This window comes from Peromyscus maniculatus, chromosome 3 (genome assembly GCF_049852395.1).
Source record: "Peromyscus maniculatus bairdii isolate BWxNUB_F1_BW_parent chromosome 3, HU_Pman_BW_mat_3.1, whole genome shotgun sequence".
NCBI classification, from domain to species: Eukaryota; Metazoa; Chordata; class Mammalia; order Rodentia; family Cricetidae; genus Peromyscus; species Peromyscus maniculatus.
Genome location: NC_134854.1, coordinates 105,984,849 through 105,999,185, shown reverse-complemented (window position 1 = coordinate 105,999,185; position 14,337 = coordinate 105,984,849). Strand labels below are relative to the sequence as shown.

General features: G+C 54.6%; 1 protein-coding gene across 21 annotated transcripts in view; it reads right to left on the bottom strand.

Moving 5' to 3' along the window:
- The window catches only part of Dysf (dysferlin), a 205,312-nt gene that overhangs the window by 94,429 nt on the left and 96,546 nt on the right, over positions 1–14,337 (bottom strand). For all 21 annotated transcript variants that reach the window (XM_042273544.2, XM_006991530.4, XM_006991528.4 and 18 more), the window contains 8 exons: positions 12,913–13,019; positions 8,136–8,328; positions 6,919–7,074; positions 3,271–3,402; positions 3,025–3,191; positions 1,833–1,947; positions 1,518–1,623; positions 1,114–1,256 (listed from right to left, as the gene is read on the bottom strand). In XM_042273544.2, coding sequence (XP_042129478.1) covers positions 1,114–1,256; positions 1,518–1,623; positions 1,833–1,947; positions 3,025–3,191; positions 3,271–3,402; positions 6,919–7,074; positions 8,136–8,328; positions 12,913–13,019 — 1,119 coding nt within the window. The remainder of the gene's footprint in view (positions 1–1,113; positions 1,257–1,517; positions 1,624–1,832; positions 1,948–3,024; positions 3,192–3,270; positions 3,403–6,918; positions 7,075–8,135; positions 8,329–12,912; positions 13,020–14,337) is intronic.

Genomic DNA, 14,337 nt, shown 5'->3' with positions numbered 1-14,337 from the left:
GGTCACGTGTGCTCACAAGGAAGTACTGTGGGCCTGTCCTGTGTACTGTGGCTTCCTTGGGTGAACACTGATGGCTCTTATCTAGTCCTTCACTAACCAACATGCTCACACTGTGGCCTATCGGCAGCCAGAAGCATAGCTCAGGAGCCAGTCCATTACTAGTAAGTCATCTCCCTGTGGAGACATGTGTCGCAGCATATCCTACCTTCCAATGGCAGATAGCTCAGAGGGTGTAGATTGCATCCCCTACCTCCAGGTAAGGATTATCTGTGGGGTTCAAGGGCCCCTGCCCTCGAGTCTCCATATCATGGAGTCTCCCTCTAGGAAACCAAGCACAAAGCACTTCCTTTGACATCCTTGAGCCTTCAGGGACTGTAGGTGAATGCTGCAGGTGAATTCCGAATTACTCAGACATCCATATCTGTTATATGGGCGGGGGGGGGGGGGGCGGTGGAGGAGACATCTGTAAGCACCAGATGTGATCTGTGGAGGCTGGTGTGATCTATAAGTTTCAAGTGTGGTCTGTGTTGGGCGTGGGGGGGTCTGTGATCTGTGTGCAGAATGTGACCCATTCTTTCAGTGTGATGTGTAATGTGCTAAATTGATCTGGGTGAGACCTGTCAGTGAATTCACTGGGTCTTGAAGTGTTTTGGGTGAGAATGTCCCCCAGGCATTTGAATACTTGGTCCCCAATTGATGGCACTGTTTGGGGAGGTTTAGGTGGTATGGCTTCGCTAGAGAAACTATGTCACTTGGGGTGGGCTTTGAATATAAAATTCTCACATCACTTCCAGATTTCTCTCTCTGTTTACATTTCAAGATGTGAGCTCTGGGCTTCCTGCTCCAACTGCCTTGCCTGCTGACTGTGCTGTGCCTCCCAACCACGATGGACTCCAACCCTCCGGAACTAGGAGCCCCAATCAACTCCTTTTCTATAAATTGCCTTGGTCATAATGCTTCATCACAGCAACAGAAAAATAACTAACACAGGCCTTGTGTGCCTGTGCATACTGCATGCACACTCACACGTTTGTTAATGCACACAGGCCCACCCTATGTCCACTGGCCTCCTCCATTCGGAAACCCCACTCCCCTCTATGGCCCTTGGCTCACCCTCTTCAGTGCCTCCATCTGGCTGAGGTCCCTCCTGCGCAGTCGGACCCAGCGCCGACGTCTGTGAGTGTAATACATCTTCTCAGCAGGGACCCAGTGTTTTGGCTTTCGGTCCGGGGGGATGGTGATACTGTACTCCCAGCCTAGGGGGTGGGGTAAAACCTGTAAATCATTGTTAGCAAATCCCCATCTCTCCTAAGCTATCTCTTTTTGTGGGGCATGCTCAGAACCTGAGCAGCTAAAACTCTGGGCCAGACTGGTGGCTTGAAGTGGAGGCATGTTCAGGAAGTTCCCCAGGTGAAGTAACCCAACAAAAGCCAGACAACTGACTGGAGCCTTCAGCTGTCTCACTGGCACACCTAGGAGCTGGCTGGGGTGGGACCCCAACTTCTGTGTGTTCCCACCTTGCTCATCAACAGCCCGATTGAGGTCTACGGACCATTCTTCATCTTCCCACTTCCAGCCCAGTGGGCATTCAATATCGTCCTTTGGAAGCACCTTCTCCCCATTCTAGAGACACAATAGGCAAATGTGAGAAGATAGAGACTGGGCACCCACAGGATTCGAGGACACCATCCTTCTGGAGCACAGAGCAATTGGGTCAGCAAGAGGGCACAGGGGAGAAGACACGCAGACTTCTAAGTCACAAGCTCTTCATGGTTCCAAATGTCCAGGACCCCAGAGAAAGCATACACTACCCGCCTGTAGCACCCCCTTACCACATCAGTGTAATTATCACTCATATAGATCCACTGGCCTCCGGGGAGCCGGGTCTGGTTCTCAAAAACCTCCTCCACAAAGCTCAGATGACCAGCGTCAGCATCATGGAGCAGGCTATGGGGGAGGACAGTCAGAGGATCACTGAGGACACCCCATCTTCTGCCTCCAGGAGAGCGTTATACCTCAGCCCACTTGTACTATCAACCTCACTACACAGAGATAGAGGGGTTAGTGTGGAGGGGCCAGGACAGAGAGGAAAAAGGAGGCTTGGAACAGGTAAAGATGGTCACAGGCCAAAGAATGTGTCATCCAAGGTAAAAAGGAAAAAAAGGGGACCAAAAGGAGGCACCAAAGCCCAATGGATAGCACAAAGAAAATATCATCAAGCTGTACATTAAAGATTTAACACTTGATTCTATAATATACTTCAAGCTTTAAAAAAAAAAAAGTTGCTGGATGTCACCCAGCTATGAAAAAGTGTAGAGAGCAGCTGAGGTAGCATGGAAGGATGCACGAACTGGGACCCTCCAGGGAGCAAGTGAGCTGCCTAGAACAGGAATGGTCACGTATGTGCAATGAGAGGACGCTGTCTGTGTATCACGGAGGACAAGGCACATGGCTGGGAGCCAACTCCACAGTATGCTTAATAATAAAGGACTCCGTCTGAGTGTGTGAACATGTGTGTGTGTACATGCACAGGGCGGGTGCAGGTTTAGGGGGTGCACACATGCTATGGCATCCAAGTGGCGGTCAGAGGACAATCTTGGGTGTCAGTCCTCACTTTCCATCTGCTTGAGACAAGGTCTCTCGGTTGTTTACTGCTGAGTATGCCAGGCCAGCGAGCCCTCGGGCCTCGGGGGACTCTCCTGCCTCTGTCCCATCTCCTCATAGGAGCACTGGGGTTATAGACAGGCACTGCACACTGGGCTTTATCATGGGTCCCAAGGAACCGAACTCATCAAGTCACTTGTGTGACAAGTGCTTTTTCCACTGAGTGTCTCCCCAGCCACACGTAGCACCTATTCCTGGTAGGTGCCAACCCCAGGAGGGTCCAAGCAGCAGTCTCTGTGACCAGCAAGGAGCAAGCAGGACTCACAGAGCTCAAGATTCTGGAGGAAGGGCTGGGGAGAAGGGGGAGCCATGGTTGGACATCTTGTCTTAGCCCTCTACCACCCTGGGTCTACCACTCACGTCTTCTCTGGACACACGAACCAGTCCCCTGCCCAGGCCCAGCCAGCTGAGGGGCGGAAGCTGTCCTTTGGTAGTTTGATCTTGCCTGTGACGTCAGAAAACTTGGGGTAGGTGAGACCTGTTGTGCCCCAGTTCCCGACCAGCGCCAGCTTCGTCTGGTTCTCATACTGCAGACCAAACAAGGAAGAGAGGTGAGGGGTCACGCAACTCCAGGCTCCACGGGTCAGTAGGCAGGTAGGTACTCACCGTTTCAGCAAAGACAGAGAGTTTCCCCTCGGCAAACTGATTGAATTCTTTCTCATCCACAGAGAGCCCAAACCAGAGCTTGACCCGGATCTGCACAGGCATTCGGGCCCCAGGCGCACCCTCCATGGGATACTAGGATCAAAGAAATACAAACATTCACATCCCTCAGGCCTGGGCACACTGGCTCAACATCCAGTCACGTGTACCCTGTTGGGGGATTATGCCAAATGTCATAGAAGTAGACTAAATAACCAAAAGGTTTTTTTCCCCAAGAGTCGTGTTCATCAAAGAAGACCGTAGCAGCCATGTAGGAGCTCTCTACAGATGGGGTCGTGTCTGCAACAGCGTCTCTAATGTCCCTTTCTCCTGCCATCTTCTTACTTCCATCACCTGAGGAAACTTTCTACTGTAATGGAAATGGCTGAGATCTGCAAGGTCCAACAGGGCAGCCATAAGCCATTTGAAAAGCGGCTCGTGGCACCAGGCAACTGCGGTTTTCATTTTATTTTGCATTAACTAATTTAAACATCTATACATGGCTGCTGTGCTGGACAGCACCATCCTAGAAACAGAAGAGCGGGGACCCAGCTCCAGAAGAGGAGCAATTAAAGCCACTTCGTTTCAGTTTCAGTACTTCATGCTTTGGCTAGACGTGAACACTGCATCTAATGTCCCCACAATTTCAAGGGCTTATCAGCACGTTAACCACTCTTTTGCTGTTCAGCTCTTTTTTTATCCTGAGGGCTTCAGAAGCTCTGCCAAATGGAATAACCACAACAACCCAACATTTAAAAACACATATATGTTCCCTCCGATTACTTCACCATTTGACTGAAGCCAAAGGTTAGATTCGGCCTTGGGGAGCAGAGTTCTTCTCTCTTAAAATGACACCCTGTCCCCTAGAGGAGACACCATGGTGAGAGAGAGCTCACTGCATAAGAGCAGCAGGGAGTCTGGGTGGGTTCAGAAAAGGCTGAGAAGCTAAGGTGGGGGGTCCCCAAGCTGATGGAGAAGGCCTGGACCCCTGGAGGTAGAGGCCAGGCCAAGAGAAGGCTTAGGAAGTAGCATAGACCGTTGATGGTCGGCCTTCACGCCTTCCTCAGCCCATCTCCTCTGTCACTCCTTGGAGGACTGTGGAGGCACCTCTTACCCCACCAGTCCCCAGGAACTCCCTGTGGTGTTCACTTCAGCTGTCCCCTCCCTCAGGGTGGCTAGCTATCCTTTTCCCTCCAAGCCACCAGCCCTTGGGACATGGCAGGAATGCCTGCCTCCTCCCTTTCCTCCCCCACTCCAGCTCCCCACCACCGACCTCCCCCAGACGGGCCAGCCTGCCCAACCTAAAATAGCAACAGCAAATAAAGAAATGTCTAGTTTGGGGCTCCTCTCCTCTGCTGGTGCTCACTTTTTCCAGCTTGGGTTTAAGTTAAGGAACACCAGTGTTTGCTTGGTCTCTGCCCACTGCCAACATTTTTGTAGCGCTTGCTCAGGAGCTACTGGCAGGCTCATGAACTCAGTGGGGAGACTTCGAGAAACAATTCTATATCTTTTTTTTTTCTCTCCTTTGCTTGGAATCAGGGAACATTTTCAGTTCACCTCCTAGAGGCTTCAGGGCCAAGAGGTCAGAACTGGAGGGAGAGGTGCTCCCGAGCCTACGAGGCCTGCCTACAGCCTGGCCACACTCACTACCCATTGCCCAGCCAGCCAATTCCCACACTGCCCCCCCTTCCACATTCCACATGCACATGGAGAGGGTCAGCCTAGGAGGGCAATCTGAGGCCAGAACTTGAGGTTAAAACCAAACCAAGAAGGTACCTCAGATGGTCCAGGAGCGGGTGGGAAGGTCATGATTCCCGCCTAACACACACACACATAACACACACACACACACACACACACACACACACACACACACACACACACGGCCCACATCCTCCCCTCTGAAAGATCAATCTCCCAGTGTACTGATTATCTTATTCCTGGCTACCTCAGTTAGGATTACCATTGCTATGATGAAACGCCATGACCAAAGCAACTTGAGGAAGGGTTTATTTGGCTTATACTTCCACATCGCTGTTCATCACTGAAGAAAGTCAGGACAGGAACTCAAACAGGGCAGGAACCTGAAGGCAGGAGCTGATGCAGAGGCCATGGAGGGGTGCTGCTTACTCGCCTGTTCCTCATGGCTTGCTCATCCTGCTTTCTTACAGAACCCAGGACAACCAGCCCATGGGTGACACCGCCCACAATGGGCTGGGTCCTCTCCCATCAATCACTAATTAAGAAAATGTACTATGGGCTTTCCTGCAATCCAATCTTATAGAGGCACTTTTTTAAATTGAGGTTCCCGCCTCTCAGATGACTAGTTTGCGCCAAGTCGACACAAAACTCTCCAGCACACTGGCCTATAACAGATCTCCAAATGTGGCATCTGTAGAGGAAGGGACAGCCCCAAAAGAAAGAGGAGAGCAGAGGGAGAGAGGAGCAAGCGTCCGCTCACCACCTGGTTCCTGCAGTGCATGCAGTCTAGTTCAGCCCTCAACGCCTGTGAAGTAGACAGCCTCATTCCCATCTCGTAGGTGGGGAGAAAGCGGGCTGTTCAGAGAGCTTCGGTGACCTGCCCAAAGCCAGACCGAACTCCAACCAGTCCTGGCAATCCAGCTGGAGCCAGCCCTCTCTTCCCACCCCAAAGGGCAATAAGAATGACTGGCCAACAAAAAAAAAAAAAAGAAACGGGTAAGCTAGCAGCCAGCAGTGACTCTAGCCAGAAGGGCCAAGGCTGCGGTAGGGTCAACGATGACCTCTTGGAAGACTGAAGATTGAGGTTGCATGTAAAGAAGGGAAGAGCTGCAGCACTGACTTTGGGGACGGGGGCCAGGCTGGAATGGAGGCAAGTCCTGCAGGCTGAGGAGGCCTTGAAAGCAGAGCCATTAGAAGCAGCTGGGAGTGGACCACTGGCTTCCTGGCCACTGAGAATGGCTGTCCACGGAGAAGTTATCTCAGAAGGGTGCGCTGTGTTCCGATCACCTGGCTGAAGCCATGACCAAACCACTGGGGCTCTGTATCCCAGTGTTCACCTAGAGAAGATGATGGGAGCCCTTCCACAAGCACCCACTCACATTCCCCTCATCAGCTGTTGCTGAGGCCACTGAGACAGGGCTGGAGGCCATCTTAGAGTCAGGAATGATTCTTAAGAGACCAGTCCCAGTAAGCAATAAAGTCTTGAACACATACAAGCACACACAGGGCCCTTAATTTACTTCCTTTTTGTCAATGGGATCTTATGTGGCCCAGGCTGTTCTCAAACTCAATGTGCAGCCAAGGATGAACTTGAACTCCTGATCCTCCTCCCTCTAGCTCCCAAATGCTAGGACAGGCGAGTGCCACCACACTGTTTTCCTAGTTCACTTCCAACCCAGATTCCAGCTCCTACCAGCAAGCCTCCTGGACTCTCTGCCTGGGGTCTGGAGAATCTGGGGGCAACTGAAGAAAAAGAAATTATTTTACTCAAATACCCCTCCCTTCCCAAGATGAAAGTCTGAGGACTTTCAGATCGTTCCAGAACAGGACTGGGTGGGGAGCCAGGGGAAGCTGAAGAAAGGCCTTGTGTTGAGAAAATCCTATGGTGGTCCTCGCAGAGAGAACACTCACCTTCAGAAAGATGGTCTGCAGCTTTCCACAATTCCTGCCACAGTAGCTGGCGCCCCGCCGGGAGAAGAGGACTTCATGGGTGGGTACCCGCTGGTAGGCCACGCGCTTATCACCCTGCAGCATCCAGATGATGATGTCTGGCAGGCTGTTCTGGGGCTGGAGAAAGGGTGGCAGTCAAGTGGGGATGGTGACATGTCCAGAGCCATGCCTGATCTCTGACTCAAAGGTCACAAAGGTCTTGCCTCACCCAGCTCCCATCCCATACTGGCCACTCAGGGCCCTGCCTTTGGCCCTCAGCTTACAGAGGAGCCTCCATGAATGCTTTAGCTGCCCGTGGGTTTCTGGGAAGATGCCCCTGCACGGAGCACGGGGCCTAACTCTTAAGTCTTCTCTTGTGGAAGATGTGGTCTGCCCAGAGAAGCCTCCTTCCTCCTGCTAACCCTACGACCCTAAGGTCTGCAGGCTTTCAGGAGTAGATGCCACCACCACAGCGGCTCCTCACTACCTTTCCAGGGCTCCTCAGAGACGGTGAGGTCCCAGACCTTGGGGTAGAAACTGGGAGGATTTTTGAGGAGGATTCTCCAGCCCTTGCCCTCTCCTAGCCATAGAATGAATTCTGTGAAGGGAGCAGGATCAGGAGCAAAGCTCCAGAGGCTGCCAATGACCAGCCTGGGGGACAGTCCTCACTGCTATGAGGATATGCCCAGGGAACTGGTCATGTGCCTACCGCCCTGCCCAGGGAAACTCTAGCATTCATCACCCCTTTCCAAGTAGACTTTCTCATTGCCCTTCCACAACCCTCTGTCCCAGACACCCCCTCCAGGTACATGCCTGGGTACCATTCCTTCTCACCATCCATATTTCCTAAGGACAGGCACTAGTGGTCCCAGCAGTCAGGTTCTTGGGGAAGTAGGCTTCAACATGAGATCTAGAGCCAGGCACTCTGGGTTCTGATACTAGCCTTGCTCTGACATCCTCTGGCAGGCTAGGCCATCTATTGAGTACCTACTGTGTGCCAGGCTCTGAGCTGGACCCTGTAACCCCTAGTAAGTATGCGGCTGTGTCCTGCAGATGGGTATGCTAATGCTCAGAAGGTTAGGTGACCTGCCCAAGGTCACCCAGCAACAGACCCGGGAATGGATCACAGTATAAACCTTTAGTCTACATTCTAGGAGGCAGGGAGGCTGAAGAAGAAAAGGCCCCTCGGGATTCACTACCTCCTCAGCCAGGGCACGGAGACGAAGAAGCCAGTCCTCGGCCTGCTCCAGGGCAGTGGAGAGCTCACTGTGGCCAAGCTTCAAGGCCAGGGCAGCTTCTTTGATCTGGCTCAGGTGACGGGTACGTTGCCGGAACAGATATTGGTCAAGGTGGGTAGCAGAAGGTATTTCATGGATGTCACACAGGGGCTGGCTGTGAGAGACAGGTGGAATGTGCTCATTCACCAGGGCTCCACACACCACAGAGGCAGGTGCATGTACGTACGTATGTACACGTAAGTATGCACATTTATAGGGTCCCTGCTCCCTGCCCGCCTGCTGGGTGCTCACCTCAGTGTGGCCTGTCCGCTCCGGGAAATCTCCCCACACACTCTTGGCCCTCCCACTCTGAAACATGCCTCTTTATTCCCAGGCGATCCTTTTGGGGCTCACGCTCACCCTCCAGTTTGGTGGATTCTTTTGTACGAGTGTTCCCTCTCCAAGCTGACTGCAAGCTCTCAGAGGACCTAGAGGGTCCCTTTCCCGCCCCCTTGTGTTGTCTAGGGCAGAGGCTAGAGTCTAAGTTGCCCCATACTAAAATAAATCCTTTCTGTGTTGGGCGCACACTTTCTCCAAGAAAGAAATTTATGGACCCCTGACTAGCTACTGCAGACGCTGTGGGGAGGCCAGCAACCGTGAATACAGAAGCATCCACCCTGGCTGCCCCGAGACGGCCCTCCCAGAATCCTGAGCTTTGGAAAGCCTTCTGAGTCCCGCTGGGGTACTGCGGCCCTCAACTAACAGTGCTGAAGCCCAAGTGAGGGGGTAAATTAAACGTCATCCTGTGGGGGGGCAAAGATCTCTGCTCCCCGACCCATCCCACAGGGACTCTGACTCTCTAAAGGCCCCGCAGATGGACGCTCCACGCTGTTCCGGAGCTGGGTGAGCACACCCAAGAGAAAGGCTAGAAAAGAGGGGCTGAGCTCCAGTTCTCCCTCCCCAAGCAGGACCCTCCAGCTGGCCCAGCCCTTGCCCTCAAACAGGACATTCGTCAACGCTGCTGCGCCAGGCCTGCTCCACGCTGCAGCCCCCGCCCCCTCCCCGCAGCGTCTGGACTCCCGGCTCCCGGCTGATTTATTTTTTCTGCCAATTTCCCCGAGCTATGCAGAACCAATTACCGCCGGAGCGCCACGGCACCGCTCTGGCAGGCCCTCGGCGCGCTGCGTCTTTCCTGTTATTTTTTTTAATTGAATTTTTAGGGTGGGGGGAGCGGGTGCGCGAGCTCCATCTCGGGGAAACTTAAGCCCCGGGGCCCGTCTCAGGTCACGTACTGCACACCCTGTGGTAATATAATATTTACTGCCCCGAGGGTGCCGCGGACGGCAGCCCCGGGCCGGCGGCTGCCGGTGGAGGCCTTGCATGGTGGGTGAGGGGCCCTGGTGCGCAATGGAGCAGAGGGCTAGAGAAGCCCAGTCAAGGTCAGAAAACAGGGAGGACCCTCCAGCAGACCACCCAACCAAAACTCCCCAAGACCAGCCAAGCACTGTCCTTACCCCTCACAAGATGCCCTGGCTTTTTCTCGCCCGCAGGGAAGTCCAATACAGGGGTACAGAAAGGAGGGAGTCTGAGGAGGACATTGCATCCCTAGCCTGCCCTACAAACGGGAGGTGGGCCACATAACCCGGAGCAGATCTGCTCACCAAGTCACCACCTGTCCCTGGGGACCAAGTTGGTGACTGCACCAGGGCCAGTCCCCTGGAGAGTGAGCTGGCCTCATTCTTGAGTTGAGCTACAGGTTGAGTCCCAAGAGATGACCCTTCCCCAACGTTGCCTTCTCCTGAGGAGAAACTGAGGCAGCCTGCCGTCCCCCACAGGAGCAGCCTTGGAGTTTTCCCTGGAAAAAGCGGCCCTGATCTGCACCTTCAGGGCTGACAGGAGCTACTCCTGGGCAGAATGCTAGGAAGGGCTTTGCATCTAATGGAACAGCACGGTGGCAAAAAGTAATGCACAGAGGCAAGGGGTGCATGCTAGGGTGGGGAGGGGTCCAACAAGCCGGCAAGACCCCGAGGATGAGGGCTATGAGGCATCCTGTGGGGAAAACAGTCCTCTCCAGGACGCCAACTGGAAACTGGGGAGGAGAGAGGGAGAAAGGAAGGGTGTGTGGCTGGGCTGGGGAGGAGAGCGGAGAGGAAGGGCTGTGTGAGCCGCTAACACTTGTGCTGTGATCTCTGAAGGTGGTGGACCTGTGGAGACAGGAGGAGACGGGCGATGGAGATGGCATGTGCCGGGCATGTGTGGCCTCAGACACAGCCTGGACCAGCTGACAGGCCAGACACACGGAGAGGAGACGCAGTGCGTCCAGAGATCAGAGAAGAGGGCTTCACTACATGGAGCAGGGGGAGGAGGTGGGGAAGGGCCCTGGCTGGAGACAATAAGGCTGATATTGAGTAATCAGCCCTAGTCAGCCATGACACCTGCTCGTGCTGAAGTCTCGGGCAGCATGGTTCCCTCAGGTAGTTCCCGGAAGGATGGATCTGGAGTCCCTTCCCTGAAGATCCCATCAGACACCCTGAGGGATGGGAACTCACCCCCTCCCACTCCCCACCCCGTCTAGGCTCCTGTCCTGGCTGATGCCCCCCAGAGGCCTGGGCATCTTCCTACCCCCAGAAGAGGGACAGAAGAGCCTGGCTTGGCAGAGTGTTTCAGATAAATCCTCCCTGAGAGGGCACTGAGGACAGCCTGGGACCAAGAACCACAGCCTCCAGTGACCCAGCACCTCAGACTTGCCAGGGAGTGGGTCCCATCCATTTCCCAACTCCCAGCCCCGCAAACTTGCCTGTTCCACCCCACAACTGCCATGAGCAGTGCTTCGGAGACCCATGTTCTGCCAGCCTCTGTCCCTGAAGTGGCATCCCTGGGCACAGTAGTCTCTCTGTAGGCATGGCCAGGGTGCAGGATGCTCTGAGGAGGTGCCCCACCCTGGGGCCCCTGCAAGCTGACTGTGCCCCCATGTGCCCCTCCAGCGCCATATTCCTTCCACCTCCAGACCAAGGCGAGCTTCCTGATGCCTCATCGCTCCCACTCTGCTTTCCTCCTGCCAAACCCCTCAGAGAATGGCCCCAAAGTGCACCCAACTGTCATGGCCACAGCTAGGGAATCATGCTGAGTCTTTCCTGGGCCCCCAGTTCTATCTGTGACTGAGTAACCCAAGGACACTCTTCCACTTACTTGACACGTGAATCTGGGTGTGTCAATCAATCCCTGTGTACCTCAGTTTCCTTATCTGGCCCTCAGAGAATGGCATGATTAGAGGCTTACAATTAGTGAAGATATACAAACTTCCCAAAATCTGTGCTCCCCTCGGCTCCCTCGACACCCACCCTCCCCAGCATCTTTACCTTAGCTGCCTGTATCTCAGGTCACTTACCGGTCCTGGGTCTCCTTTCTCATCACCCTGGAGCTACAGCAAGCAACTGGTCCAGGGGGCTCCTTCCACAACATTCCCAAGCCTGAGTTTCCCTTGGTAGAGCCCCCAAAACCTGCCCTGCTAGGCATCAGCTGTCCTTGGAACCCCTGCAGACAGCAGGCATTTCAGGACTACATGCCGTGGTCCTGGCAGCCTCCTCTCCATTTCCTACCCTACCATTTCCATCAGGCATCCTTCTTTGAGAAGATTCCCCTGTCAGAGGCATCTGCCCTGAGTTCCCACAGACCCCACTTCTCACTCCCCATCATATCTAGAGGGCTCAAGTCGCACCCTTCCCAATACAGCTGGGGCTGAGCTGGTTTCAGGAAGGTATGGAGAATGGAGGAATGACCTGCCTGGGGCGGGGCAGGGGGCGCTGTTCCTTTAGGCACACTTGATCTGCTGAAGGCACCCTTCATAAGCAGGGTACGCAAGTGCCTAGCCACCACAGTTACGCATCTCTCACGGTGAGGGCATTTCTCCGATCCCTTCAACAGGGCTCTCTAGCTAGCCTGAGAGAGGAGAAGACGGGTTTGGGGCAGGGGGTGGGGGGTGGGGGTGGCTACCTTCATACTGAACCCCATAGAATGCAGAAGAGTGGCTATGGCCAAGTCCATTTCATAGCTGAGAAACCAAGGCCCGAAGAAGCGGAGCTACTGAAAGCCCCCAGACTGTGGTGAGGGGTGGGTTTCCTTGCATCTGTCCCTGTGGTAACCACACTTCCTGTTACTTAATCCTCCTCACAGTGCCAGTCTTATGTTGATCAGATATTGTTAAGAAGTCAGTCTTCATGCCAAGTTCAACTTCAAAGCTCCCTTCAAGGCAGGGACTAACCCTAGCCCTCCTGGATGTGGAAGAGACGCTGAGGTGAGCCCCGTCTGCTGACTGGCATTCCCATTCTCCCTCACTCCCAGGCCCCCCTTTCCTGAAGTTGACAATCAGCCATGTGCAGTAGAAACCTAAACAGAAACCGTGGTCCCCGACAACATGGCCTTGGGGGAAGGCGGGGTGCCCCCACCCCAGCTTCTCCTGGAGATTCCATCAGGGAGCTAGGAGGTCGGGGATCAGACACACAATGCTTCCCATTCAGGTAAGCCGGCCGCCCAGCCCACAGCTGCTGCTGCTGCTGCGGGGAGATTTATGACCTGTTCTAAACGTCACCTTTTCAACTCCCAGTGCCGGCTCCACCACCTCTGGGCTCAGCACTGGGCAGACTGCTGGCCAAGCGTGGCTGGGAGACGTGCCTCTGCTCACCACCACACACGAACACTCCCGAGGAGACAGCGTCGGCTGAGCTAGGAGAGGCATCCGAGGCTGCCAAGTACCCCCTACCTGCAGTCTGCAAGGAGCTCCTCTGTCAGTTGCGCCACCAGGGCGTCCATGTCCTCGGAGGAACACTGTGCCTTCAGAGCCAGGTGGACCTGCTCCAGGCTAGCTTCCTGTGGAACAGGCAAGCCTACGTCAGGAGTGTCACCATGGAGGGAGACCCAAGCCCCAGGCTCTGTCCCTGAGCCAGAAGGGAATAGATAATAGGAACAAGACAAAGCAAAGCCAGACTCAATCTGGGACCTTTCGGGACTCCCCACCTGGACCCTCAACCTCGGAACCCCAGTCTCACACATGGTCACAGGGGGTTCCCTTGCTAGTTAGAACTTCTTCCTAGCCTGAGTGCATCCTGTCCCAGCTGCCACCTTGAGGCCAGGCCTGACCCCCCAGAGGGGAGTGGATCTCTCTGAGACTCCTCTGTCCATCCTTATCCTTTTTGGAGTCAGCCACACAGCCAGATCCAGAGCTAACCAGTCTCCCCAGCAGCCATGGAGCCACCACTGGGTATAGGGACCAGATTCCAGAGCTGGTTCACCTGGACCTTCATCTGACCTTCTTCTCTGGCACTTCTCTGGGCACTTTCCCTAGGCCTCGGCCCTGAGCTGGAAGGCAGAGGCCAACCTCGAAATACCTGTCAGGCCCAAGGCTGCTTCGGTCCCCCAAGCAGCCCTCTCCACACATCAGCCTTCCTGAGCGTGTGATGTGTGCTCCACCCTGAGGAAAAGCCCTAAGAAGAAAACGAAGTCCCTGCTATGAGGAACTGCGGCCTTCTGGTGGGATAACGAGGAGTAGCGTGGAGGGCGGGACAGGGCTTGCACAGCCTCAAACTCCAAGTTCCCCCATCACCACCAACTGCCAGTTTCAAGGATGTCAGCCCTTCCTCACCTTTCTGCCTCCTCTCCAACTGTGCTCCTCAGTCATCCCCAGGCCTCTTCACCCTCCTCCCCACTGCTGCCCCTCGTTCCTGCCCTGTAGCCGTTCTGGCCTCCCTTTGGGTGATGCTCCCTGGAAGGGAGCCCAGAGCCACTGCCTGAACCAGCAGCTGCCCAGCATCCTTCTCCCTCCCTTAACCTCCACACCCGAGCCCTCTCAAGACTCTTCTGCACGCCTTGTCCAAGCACCAGGCAGACCTGAGAGTGCAGAGAGGTTCCCAGAACCCTCTCCTCACCCCCAAAGCAGAACTACTCTGTCATCCAAACACTGTTCCTCTCCCCAGTTCCCAGCTTTGAACCCCAGATCATTTCTCTCAAGGCCCTTCATCTCCCCAAGACGAATGTATCAAGGCCAGGCAGCTCAAGTTCCACAAACTCCCTAAAATGCCGCCTTCCTCCCAGGACCTTCTGGGACTGGGACTCACCCTCCCCTGAGTCCTTGCCATGACATCCTAGGTGGGGACCTCTTCTCCATCTGCTCCTCAGCTGCTCCCCTCCA